Source organism: Scatophagus argus, chromosome 22 (assembly GCF_020382885.2).
Source record: "Scatophagus argus isolate fScaArg1 chromosome 22, fScaArg1.pri, whole genome shotgun sequence".
In the NCBI taxonomy this organism is placed as follows: Eukaryota; Metazoa; Chordata; class Actinopteri; family Scatophagidae; genus Scatophagus; species Scatophagus argus.
In genome coordinates, this window is record NC_058514.1 from 10,894,134 (window position 1) to 10,906,383 (window position 12,250).

Here is a 12,250-nt window from a genome sequence, read left to right on the forward strand (position 1 = left end):
ATTCAACATTCCCATGAACGGCAGAGACGTGGAATTCCACATGATGGCCTCTGCTTACACAAGGCCTTCCAGCGCGGTTTAGGCCTGCCTGGGTGGATGGCATGTGCCCTAACCACACAGAAGGGGGTATGAGAGGATCAAAGGCCTCAGAGCTATTTTTGGACAGCACCCTTAATGTATTCAGAAATGTTTATTTAGGCGTTATGTAACTTACAAAACAATTTGAAGAGTATATTTTTATATGAGGAACGTGGCACTTTATGTCATTTATAGATGGAAAAGAAAGTCACTATTTACCAGTGTTTTCTAATGTCGTTGTTTTCGGATTTGAGAGGTATAAATTATTTGGAATTTATGTCTTTGGATCAAAGTTCCTAAATTGTAAATACTCCACGTTAGCCCAGATTGTCCAACTTGATAGCATCCTTCACAGTTTAGCATAGCTCATAAATGCTGAGTGATTTAAAAGTGTTGGAAAGACAAGTACTTTTTATGGAAACCACTGTTAAGCATTTGATTAAACGCAAGGATACCACATTGGACTGACTAGTTGTGCAGCTTTCAATCGGAGAGATTTCTGCGTTTTCAGTTCTCTTCATAGTCCTTGCAGTATGAACGAACAACTCAATGCATCCTAAAATCATAGTTCAAATACAGCTAATATAAGTTTCTTTATTTGTTCTGTGGCAAAATAAAAGTCTGCATCACTTACAAATGTGGGCAGTTGTATTTTTTTTTTCTATTTTACCAATAAAATTGGAGCATTCTTTTTTAAGCCTCTTGAGTTTTATGTCACATGTGGTCTTTATAGGCCTTATTAAAATCATTACAAAAAGATGTTTCACACACAATAGTTTATTAGGCATTGCATAAACATATTATTTGACTCAAGCGTATTCTTCACACCCTGACAAAGTGTCTTTTTTGTTTTTTTTGATGAAGGCCAATAACAAACCCGAAGGCACGAACACAAACTGTGGTATAAACCGCTGATATGGGAAACACAAGATCTTCTGGCCTTGACTGATGTGGTGATGGTGCTAATGTGTTAGGAGGTGAACAGACAGCCACAGCCCTGCCACCTCATTCAGCCCGGCTGACTCGCACAGCCTCTTTCCTGTGGGCCTGAAAAGCATTGCAGCCAGCCAGTCGAGCGCAAGTAACAGCTGTTTTGTTAGCTGTCTGAAATCCTGGGGACCGGAACCGCATAAGCTCCCTTCACTATGCCGGCGGATTGAGGGGAGAGTCCAGCCGATTGTTTCAATACATTTTGTCATTAAAAATCAGAGGCAGAGCAAACAGGGTGGAGCAGGGTGTGAGCAGGCCCGTAAAGCGCTGCATTGTTGAGGTGTCAGGACCGTTCAGCTTACCCAACAACAGGAGGAGCAGGGAGGGATGTCATTCTGCAAACTAATGCTTCTGGTCTCATTCACTCGCTCACTATCAGGTCGTACACTTTCAGTACGTTCTCATTCATTGTCTACGGATCCAGAATCACTATCTATGATTGAAAGAAGCACACCCACACAAACACACAACTACAGCTAAATATATCAGTATTTACTGCACTCTGGTAAAACTCAATTGCAGCTTGTTCAGAGTGAAGAGAGGCGGTCTAAAGCGTAAAAGATGAAATGAGCTGTTGTGAGTTTAAAGATGGTTAATGATCTACGATGGATGCCATTCGCCCTCATGCTTTATACTTCTATAGTGCGATGCAATAGGATTAAAATAGAATATTAGTAAGATGAAGAATAAGATGACATTCACTAGACTATGTTGAGTATGAAACTCCTTATAACCTTAATACAAGAAGCACTGCAAAAGCAAGCAGAGATATTGTCTAACGAGCATTGTTTCTAAATTACAAAACATGCATAGCGTCGGTTATTATTAGTTTTATTATTGCATTTTGCGCTTAGCTGTCCTTAGATTAATAATATTATGCCCGTTTAATTAAGCAGTTATTTTAAGCTTTTGGGGGGGGGGGGGGGGGGGGGGGGGGGCAAATGTCTTTGTGCCTCTGGCAAAGACACTGGATTTAAGTAGGTAAGCCTGTGAGGGGGGCTGATTACATTTTGTTTTGGTCATTCTCTGTTTCGTGGTTACTGCAGAGGTCACTATGGGCCTGGGATTAAACCCCGACCCCTGCAGGTAAAATCAGTGTCTGTGAGAAGTGAAAAGCCCGGATACTGTGGAGCTCTTTGTCTTTGGATTAAAACACAAAGCATCTGCCTCGCCAGAAGATGCCAGCGTGCGCCCGCCTCTCCCAAACTCTTCATTTCCCAGAGTCAGGTCAAGACAATACAAGAGCGCCTGCTTATATACCAGGGGGACCCCACGGGCCTTTTGTGTACAAAGAATAACTTAACCTCCATCTGCCCATGAGTGCAAGCATTACTGAGGTAGGAAAGTAATTATACATACTTCTCTGATAGAAATACCTAATTCAAAAGTGCCTTGCTGCTTAATCTATTGGCAGTGTGTCCATTGATTATCCTGGACAGGCACAAAACATATGTGTTGTTAGTGGACAGGTCATTCACCCACAGCTAAAGCTTAAGTATTAGGCAACATTAATGAGGCTGCAGCACAACAAGGGTACATGTTCACACTAGTGTAACCATGTGGAAACGTACCTTCCTTATTCCTTTCTAAATAAATACTTCACATGAAAACTTGCTTGCAGGGCTGAGGACCTCCTCCTGGCTGCTCCTCTAGGGTTTTCAAGAGTCTTTCCTCATGGGCTTGAGCAGAAAGCTTCCATCTCGCTCCTCGACCAGGAAACCCAACTCCCTGAGCGCAGAGTAGTCGGAAGTACCGCGACGTTCCATCGCGGCAACCAGCTCCTGGTTCTGCACGTTGTGTTCTAAGAGGTTCCTGATGGTGAAGATGGCCCACTGGCTGATAACTATTGCCGCTGAATTAAGGACAGCAACGACAGTGGAACACACTAGCATGGTTTCCATTATTTGTTGATTTCCACAACATACAAAAAAAATCTCATTATTAATAGCTAAAGTTAATAATATTTGAAAAACCAGCACAAACTTCAAGTCTTGCTGGGTGTCAAATTTTCTTTTGTAATGACCCAGAGTTACTTTAGATGACTACAAAAACAACACTAATACTTTGCACCGTTTTTATAAATCCTAAGCAAATATTTAATGCTAATGTTTAATAATATAAGCATGTGGAAGTATTTGTAATGCAATTTTGTATTCAACAAAAAAGCAAAAAAATAAGTAGACAGATGAAGGAAAGACTGGTTAGAAGTAGAGAGGTTAACAGTTACTTTACATTTTCAGTGTCCTGCTCAGGAGGTCAAATTCATGATGTAATTTGCCTTACATCGCCAACAGCCAAACAGTAAATTAATTTAGCCTGCAGGTTAAGTTTTGCAATAGAAAACAATTTCAAATCACTCCTCTCAACTTTCCCAAATAAAATCATTTTTAACAATCCCAAAAATGCTGATACCTACATGAAAAAGGTGGATTGTGAGTGTTTGGTGTACGTGTGTAAGCATGTGTGGGAGAGGGGCATGGGGACAGAGACTCAGCTCAGACTATTGGCCTGGGTAAAAGACAACCTGGCACGATTCCCTCATTTCAGCCATCTAATACCAACTGGTAGCAGGATGCCCAGCAGGGGCTGGACATGAGAACAACTCGGAGGTTGGAGCTCAGTGACCTGCAGTGCGCTCCAAACTAAACAGAAATCAGTTTTGTTCAAGCTTGTACGACTCTTGTGAAAAGGGACACAACAAACTTTCAGCTTAGAGTGCAGAGATATCTCTGTATGAGACAAACCAATACAAAAGTCCTTTAATAAAATCCCTCTTTGTTAAGCTTACCCAGCGTGTCAGAGAGATGTTGATTTAAGTGTATGGTAATTTTTGAAGATGCAGTTTGTGAATTTTATGTATTGGACTGTACCATGTTGAAAGGTCCAGCACATGTTTTTAAAAAAGGGACTGAAAAAATATTACAAAACAAATCAAAATGCAACCTAATACAATACCATCATTGTGGTCTAAATAATTACCACAGAATTGACTTAACTCTCAGTTACAGTAAAAGTAGTATTTACAAGCAGGGCAAAAGACTGGAAATGAAGGAAACCAATCAGCTGATGCAGCTGAGCAGTTGTAAGCAAAGATGAATTGAGAGGTGGTAAACGTTATGTGAAAATTACACACACTGCAGCAATCAAAGCTTGACGCAACGCTTATTTCTGGTTGAAAACCCACGAGCTTCTCTGTGCCAACATGCCAAGTTCAATTCTAAAAGTGCCAGGATAAGATACACAATGACCAAAACGACTTCTGGGCAGAAATGTGAAAAGTGATTTAAATAAACTTGAAATGTATGGAGATAAACACAGATGTGTTTGTATTTCCAGACAATAGACTTGTGTTAACAAAGGATACATGGGTTGTTGCTGTCTATGTTGCAGTTGTCCAAGATGAGGGGGATGCCTTCCAGTTCTCGCACCTGAGGAAACAAGTTCAGTACAATGTCAAAAGAAAAGACAACGGTTTCACTTTCCATGTTTGCCATCGCTCAAAATTTTACAATAGTTTTAACAATTTAATACTTTTGGTTCTAGAACAATAATTTTGTTGACTGATTTGTTGAATGATCTGTTAGCCCAATAGAAGTTAATTTCACAGGGCAGTAACAGAGTTTGCCTATATGATTTGTGATTATATTACACCATGAATCAGGATGTGTCATATGGCTTATCTTGAGAAAACATTCTTGGGACAAAATGAAATCCAAAATTACATTTATGAAAATGTTGTGACAGCCTCTTGCAGCTTTTTCAAAGCAGCAGGTGAGAGTAGTATTAATAGCACCAACAGATTTTGCCACACAATTCTGACAAAATGTCTGCCAAAACTTGAAAAAGGAATTCTGGTTGAGCAGTGCAGTCTAGCCAGTAGTCACTTCTAAAGGGAAAACAAAATTCATTTAAAGGCTAGAAATGTGTTCGACCTTAAGTGTCCCTCACATCCATGCAAGAGCAGCAGTGTGGTTGTGGGTTAGTTTAAGACCGTCACAACCAGGAGATCTGCTCTGTATCATGTCTGAATCTGATTCTATAGGCTTAATTATTGTCTGTGCTTGCTGTTGCCTTCCCCCTTGCCGTTGTGGTTACCCTCCAAACATACTGGTAGGAGCTCCAAAACAAGACAAAGTGCTGAGTTTCAAAAAATGGGAATGTCATTTAAACTGTCAAAGAAACAAGGCTGACTAGCACGGGTACCCAGGTCTGCATTTTCCACTTTCAAAATGATTGTCTGAAGTTGCTTACATTATGTCCAAACCCATAAAGAGATGAATAACAAGCCACTGGACATTGACTTCAGCCCGGTACACGCAGTTCAGTGCTTTGCATGCACATCTTAAATTACATTCTCTCCCAAAGGTGAACAGAATGACATTTGGTTTACTGGAAGAGTTCTTAGTGAAAACAGATATGGGGTGATTTCTGACCACTGACAGACCACAGATCAGCATCCATAAATATTATAGAGAGGCCAACTGAGGGTGGCCATCCCACAAGCATTCCACAAATCTGTTTCTATTAAGTAGGACTGAGTCTATTGTGTGCCACAGATAGAGGCCAACTCCTCCCCATCCACTTTATTATCTATCTGTGCTTTATGTCAATAGTGAGATGCCGACAGAAGGCAATGGAGGGAAACTGATAAAATCACAAAAGCTGAGGGAGGAAATGTTTCACATGTCAGTGCAAAACCAAGCTGTCGTGTTGAAAGAGCTCATAAGCTGACAGTCGAAGGAACACACAGACTCTTGCTTCATTAGATGTTCCACTCGTTTGCAATCCTCAGCCCCCGGTGATCATGTGGTTTGATACAACAGCTCATTACTACAACCTGCACTTTGACCTATGACCCTTTTGTGTTAGACTGATCATGGGTGCTAAATGTATCCTAAGTGACCCCAGATGACATTAGAGGAGGGATCCCAGTGGATCAGGAAAGAAAAAAAAAAACACTTCCGTACTTTCACCAGATTTCACTTTCTTAAGGACCATAATCTAGTTAAATCGTACACTCGTAGTCATTTTGTAGACACATCACTTTCATCACATTTCTCCTTCTTTTACAAAATGGCCAATGTTTATACTGGATATGGATGGGTATTAATAATACCAAAGCACATCACTGTAGAACTTAGATTGGTCTTCCTAACAACAACAGCACTGCACATGTGAAACGGCAGTGGGTTTACAGGGTTTACGGCTACAGCTTTGTGCACATTGGTAAACCAAAAAACAACTCAATTCAGTAAACACATTTTCTAATCTCCTGACCTGCCCAGGAAATCTACCTTCAACACATTTTTTAACTAATTAGGGCTTTACAGTCTATGTCCAGTGTTTTCTTTAAACATTAAGCACACTAAATTCACAAATATCCATTAACTCTAATCCACCCAACTGCGGGAAGTTAAAATATAGCATCAGTGTAATTTAAAGCTAGATTTTTGTTTGATAACTACTTAATTCAGTCATAAGTTTAACAGAGTGCTTTTACACCTAACATGAAAAAAACTTTTTTTTTTGTTGTTCTTTAATCCATTCATCCATTCCAAACCTTGTTCTGGTTGTTGGTATTGTTGTGACACAGGTTTCCTATCAGCCTGATGAGATGGGCCTTGAAGCTGATGACAGGAGAATGGGAGGAAGGGTCTTCATCTGCACTGAAGGAGGAGAAGTTTTGTGTAGCGCTGAAAATATTCTTACTGGCCTTCCCTATGGAATGCACTTGCTCCAGGAGCTCTGCAGAGAGGGGTGAAAAGCAGAAAAGCACACTGAGCACACTGAAGAACACATTTAATTTACAGCAAAAAGCCATTACAGCTAATCACTCAGATTTTGCAGTATATAAATTTACTTTTGGCATTTTGCTGTAGAACTGTGTTTTCATGTGAAGCCCACTTCAAGAAGTGTCTATTGTGCGCAGCTGAGGTATTTACAAGTAAACAATTTTCTATTATTGGGTGATTTCATTTACCAACAGTAGTCATTAGAAGGTCAGGATGATCCTGCAGGAACATAAACTGCTTGAGGTCCGAGGTCATCTCACACAGCACATCCAGCAGACTTATCACTGTCAGCGCCTCCTGGAGGACCTACATGGGATTGCAACAAGCAGACATCGGTCACACGGAGAATGGATGTTGTGTGTTCAAGAGGGAAAAAGTCTGGTGAAAAATGGAAAACTAATATTACAGACAATTTACTCGCATCATGAGGGAAATAATTCTCCATAATAATCCAAACACCAGTCCCACTGGCCAGCTAAATACGCTTTTCTGTGTTTGAGGCCTGCTGAAGATACATCAGTAAGGTTAACTACTCCATATAGACAAAAGTATCTCTTTATGGGGCTGTTTTTCATTGGATGGGCTCAGTCCCTTACTTCCTGTGATGGGAAATCTTAATGCTTAAGCATACCAAGGCATTTTGGACAATGCTATGCTTCCAACTTTGTGGCAACAGTTTGGTGAAGGCCCTTTTCTATTCCAGCATGACTGTACCCCAGCGCACAAAGCAAAGTTCATAAAGACATGGTTGGATGAGTTTGGTGTGGAAGAACTGGACTGGTCCACACAGAGGCCTGACCTGAACCCCATCCAGCAGGGTTGAACTGGAACTGAGACTGTGAGCCAGGCATTTTGCTCCAACATCAGTGCCTGACCTCAGAAATACTCTGCTGCATGAATGGTCAAAAATTCCCACAGAAACACTCCAAAATATTGTGCAAAGTCTTGCCAGAAGAGTGGAAGCTGCTGAAGCTGCAAAGCTGTGTGTGTATTTAGAATGAAATGTCATTAAAGTCCCTGTTGGTGTAATGGCCAAGTGGCCCAATACTTGTGTCTATAGAATGCACATGTACCTCATCACTTGTAGCAGAGCCAGTGGCGAGCGTCAGCACAGCTCCACAGCCTTTCTGGAAGGAACTAGCCAGGAAGCTAGCAACACTGGGAGGGATTCCACACTTCTCTGAATCCTCCTCTCTTAGCTGGGCAAAAATCAGCTCTAATAGAGTAACTCTGAAAAACACACACAAACACACACACGACATGACGCATCTGTAGTACTTTTTCATTTAAATTATTCTCTACTTGCTTTTATTAGGGAATGTGATGGGGCTGTGTTTATTGTAGGATCAGTTTCCGTGTAATGCAAGAAGGTCTGCAGCTCTACAGCGACATTTACTGTCTGTCACTACATTTAAAGCAAAGTACCTTTCAAGGTGAGACATCCCAGAGTACATGCTCTCCACCAGAGATAAAGACTTGAGGAAATGCTGGGTAGCTATTAGAACCCTGTAAATGAACAAATACCAAATAAAAAATATCAACAAGTGGGAGAAAACAGTTTGTAATATCTTGAAATAACACACACACTACAAGCTCTTTAGAAGCACACACACAAAAACCAGACACACATACTTACGTCCAGTCTAAGTCAGGTTGCGTCCTACAAAGCTCCATCACCCTGAGCGCCACCTGGATGTTGTGAGGCTTAGACAGTTCTTCCACCTTGGCTTCATCCAAACATGTGTGGAGTACCATGGAGGTGTAGTTTACGGCCTTCTCATCATCAGCACTAAGCAGCTGCCTGTTCACACATGTTTGGGTTGACTCAGTGTGAGGACAAATGCTTTGAGATCTGTGATAATGCTTTCACGTAACGTAAATGGCACAGAATGTGAAAAAGGGGCTTAATGAGTGTAAGCCCAGTGAGTTACAAGGATTCCTCAACAAAAGTCAAAGGTCGAATGAAAACTTAAAACTAATGATGAATAAAAATAAGATGAACGATAATGTGAATTACAATGGTTTTATGTAACAGCGGTGCTTGCTGTATGAAAACATAACTGCAAACTTACAGGAGAAGGTTTGGGAAACTATGCTGCCAAATGTCATCTTTACACATTTGGTTTCCAACTGCTAAGTTGCCAAGGAACTGGATCCCACAACAAAGAGCTGGGCCATAGAGGAAAAAATAGAAAAAAGAAAGGTCAGTATTAAAAAAAGATAACTCATTTTATTAAGGATTAATTACCTTATTTTAGACTTACGTTCAAACACATATCTGCTCTCCAAATTGGTGGTCTGAAGAAGGTTCAAGAGTTTAAGAGATATATCAATGAAACCAAGCTTCCTAGAGGAAAAACAGAATTATATTCTTATTTACTTGTATGTTTCCCTGCTTTATTTTTCTGAGAAGTAGAAACAATAACATGAATGCAAACTGCATAATGCAATCTAATACAACAGCATTGCAATAACACCTACAGCACTGCAACACACAAAGTTGAATTCTTGAAGAGACTGTCAATTTTAGTTACTCATCATAGATTCTCGATCTTTTGTAGCTGTAGGCCACCCTGTTTTTTCCCCAAATCTTTCCCACATTCTCATTAACACTGCTTTGTATCAGGGAGTACCTGAGCACACTCTGGTTGCGAGTGCTCTGGACACAGGCGTTTCTCTGAGCCCTGAAGCACTCAGCGGTCAACTGCAGCTGTAGGGCGACAGACTGCAGGTCCTGATTCTCACTGCCGACCGCCTGCAACTCATCACACAATTGGGACAAAACCTTTAAAAGAGCGGAGAATGCCTCTTCCTCCACAGCATCTCTGGAACAACAAAAAAAACAGGAAAGCAGCGTGGTTAAAATGGTTAAAAGAAATGGTTGGGCAAGTCTAACCCTAACCCTGGGCACCCTCACTGCACTGCTGTAGACAGATGAAATGAAAATGAAGTAACACTCGACTTGACCATAGTGAGCCATCATTACTGTTAATTGTTTCACTTGTGCTTTTCCTGTCTTGACAACTTTATGTCTGAGGACGGAGCGCTTGGACAGTCGTCTTTGTAACTGCCTGAATTAATAGGTCAATGAAGTAAACATATTTTAATTAGCTATACTGCAGTAAGATGGGTGAATGAACTTCCATCCTACTGTTCATTAACACGGAAAGGGTAACAAACGGCCTGTATAATAGTAGCAATAGTGCTCAAAACGCATTAAGCTGAACATTTATATTTGAAAGTGCGTAGCTGACAGTTGCGCTTCAGGCTAGCTCAGCCGATAAGCTAACCTCCCTGTATCCATTTAAAATCCAGTAAAGGGCTTTTGTCCGCACCTGTATTCCTTGTCCCGTAGCGCAGTAGTAAATGTTTTTAAAACCTGCAAGTGTTCAGGGCAGTGTTTTTCATTCAGAATGCCAGCGAAAGACACTGGAATGTCCAGGTTGCTATTGCTGGAAGCTGCCATGTTCGCCTAAACCACGCGCGTGGGCGGGACGTCCGGAAACATTTCTAACACGCTATTGGTTCAATCCGGGATGAAGGCGGAGTCGGAGCATGTGCTGCTGTTTTCACACAGCTGCCGGTCACTCTTGACAATACAACGTTTAAGAGACACATTAAAGAGAGAACTCTGAAAATGTCAGGAATTCCTTGTCAGGGCTGGGCTTATCAGCATTGGAAAAAAACAAAAAAAGTGCCTTTACTTGAGTCGTGTATTTAAGAACAACTTTTAGTTAACTGTACTTTACTTGATTGTTTCCATTTTCTGCTACTTTATACACTACAACTCAGAGGCAAATATTATACTTTTTTTAAAGACTTAGGCTTTATGTTAAGATATGACAATACTTGATGCTCAGGGATACAAGCTGCAACATTTAAAGTAATTAAAATTAGCCGCACCTTAATCAATTGCAGCACTAAAGTGATGTAGCTAGACATGATTGCACTAATAATTACAATCCATTAATATACATTCTTTTGAAATGGGTCATACCTTTACCTTTGGTACTGAGTGTAATCTGATGCTTATACAATTGTACTTAAGTAACATCTTGAATGCATAACTTCAAACGACTCATTTCATTATAATGTTTACTTGTACAAATTGACTTCTACACTGTTATATTACTACTCAAACTTAAGTAAAAGATCTATTACTTTGTAGTTTGGCTATTACTACAGGATGTAGTAATTTATTTAGATAGACTGGGTGAATAAAGACTCTTCCTGCTGTCTGTTCACACTTTTTTAGTTATTGCTGTTAATTAATGAAATAGTGTAACTAAACTATGGTTAGAAATTTAGATGTATGATGTTTTCTTCCAGTAATCTATTACTGACAACCTGAGCTTCAGGCTTATTATCTGTAAAAGGAAATTTACAGTCAGGTGAAATAGGAGCATTTCGAATAAGGATGCTTTTATAAGGGGTTTTAAAGCCGTAACCAGTAACTTCACTGATGGTTAACAGACAATTTACTGCATGTTTTACACTGCATATTTCAGTTATAATCCATTACTTTAAAAAACATGTTCTCCTGCATCACACAGACATTGTAACTGTTTTGTTCATTGTTTTAAAATGCAATTTACTTCATAGTCTGTTGAGACTTTGTTACAGTAAATGCTTTGTATTAAGTAAGTGTTACATAAATCAAATTCATTTTGTGTATGCCGTAGGCTAGATTAGATGTTTGAGAGCTCCCATTGCGGATATTTTATAAAATTAGGCTCACTGTGTTTCTATACTTAGACATACCCACATTGCATCCAGTCATTTCTGAGACAGAAGTTCTGTACAGGCAGTAAGCTGCAGCTGCAATCACATCTGAAATCCATTCACCTAACGCAGCGTTTAAGAGCTGATGGTCAATGCACTGAGCCCAGATGAACTGTGGGACAATTGTTGCAAAGCCACAGGACAAGCCTTTGGCATTTCTATGTAAAGTGGCAAATGTTAGATTACAGGATTTTCCTCCATGTGCTTGTCCCCTGTGTTTTCACTGGCCAGACACAGCACGGCAGTGGTAAAAGGCAGATCAATGTGGAAGAGAGTTGATTATGGATGGTAAGAAGTATCCACCTCAAACAATTTGTCAGCTTTAAGATGAGGTATTTGAAGATCCAAGCACTCCCAGTATAGGAGTCCCATTATTCATTCTTGAAATATCTTCACAAACTAGAAGTGGTGTGGTATGATGGGGAATCTAAAGACTTGAGATACAGGAAAAATAGAACATCGATCGGCTTTAGTCATTCTGGTAACCTCAGTTATGCTAACTAGAAGACATCAGGTTTAGTCTGCAGCGGTAGAGCTAAAAGTCAGTAAAAAAAACCCAAAAAAAAACAAAAACCATAAGCACAATTAACCACATAAAGTCTTTATCA

At 40.2% G+C, this 12,250-nt stretch overlaps 1 protein-coding gene across 1 annotated transcript; it reads right to left on the minus strand.

Annotated features, from left to right (window-relative positions):
- Positions 1-1,985: 1,985 nt before the first annotated feature.
- atxn10 (ataxin 10) lies at positions 1,986-10,366 on the minus strand. The gene is made up of 11 exons (XM_046379116.1): positions 10,196-10,366; positions 9,494-9,685; positions 9,125-9,207; positions 8,933-9,029; positions 8,497-8,661; positions 8,286-8,366; positions 7,934-8,090; positions 7,049-7,166; positions 6,629-6,813; positions 4,433-4,496; positions 1,986-2,911 (listed from the first exon to the last, which is right to left on the minus strand). The coding sequence occupies exons 1-11, from the start codon at positions 10,324-10,326 to the stop codon at positions 2,727-2,729; spliced, it is 1,458 nt and encodes a 485-aa protein (XP_046235072.1). The 5' UTR covers positions 10,327-10,366; the 3' UTR covers positions 1,986-2,726.
- Between the last annotated feature and the right edge of the window lie 1,884 nt (positions 10,367-12,250).

Excerpts from the sequence above, each read along its gene's own strand:
- atxn10 (XM_046379116.1), bottom strand. The coding sequence starts at position 10,326 with ATGGCAGCTTCCAGCAATAGCAACCTGGACATTCCAGTGTCTTTCGCT. Across the intron at positions 9,208-9,493 it reads CGCAACCAGAGTGTGCTCAG|GAAGCTTGGTTTCATTGATA; the intron begins GTACTCCCTGAT and ends TTTTTCCTCTAG. Across the intron at positions 8,662-8,932 it reads AGTTTCCCAAACCTTCTCCT|GCAGCTGCTTAGTGCTGATG; the intron begins GTAAGTTTGCAG and ends ATGTGTGAACAG.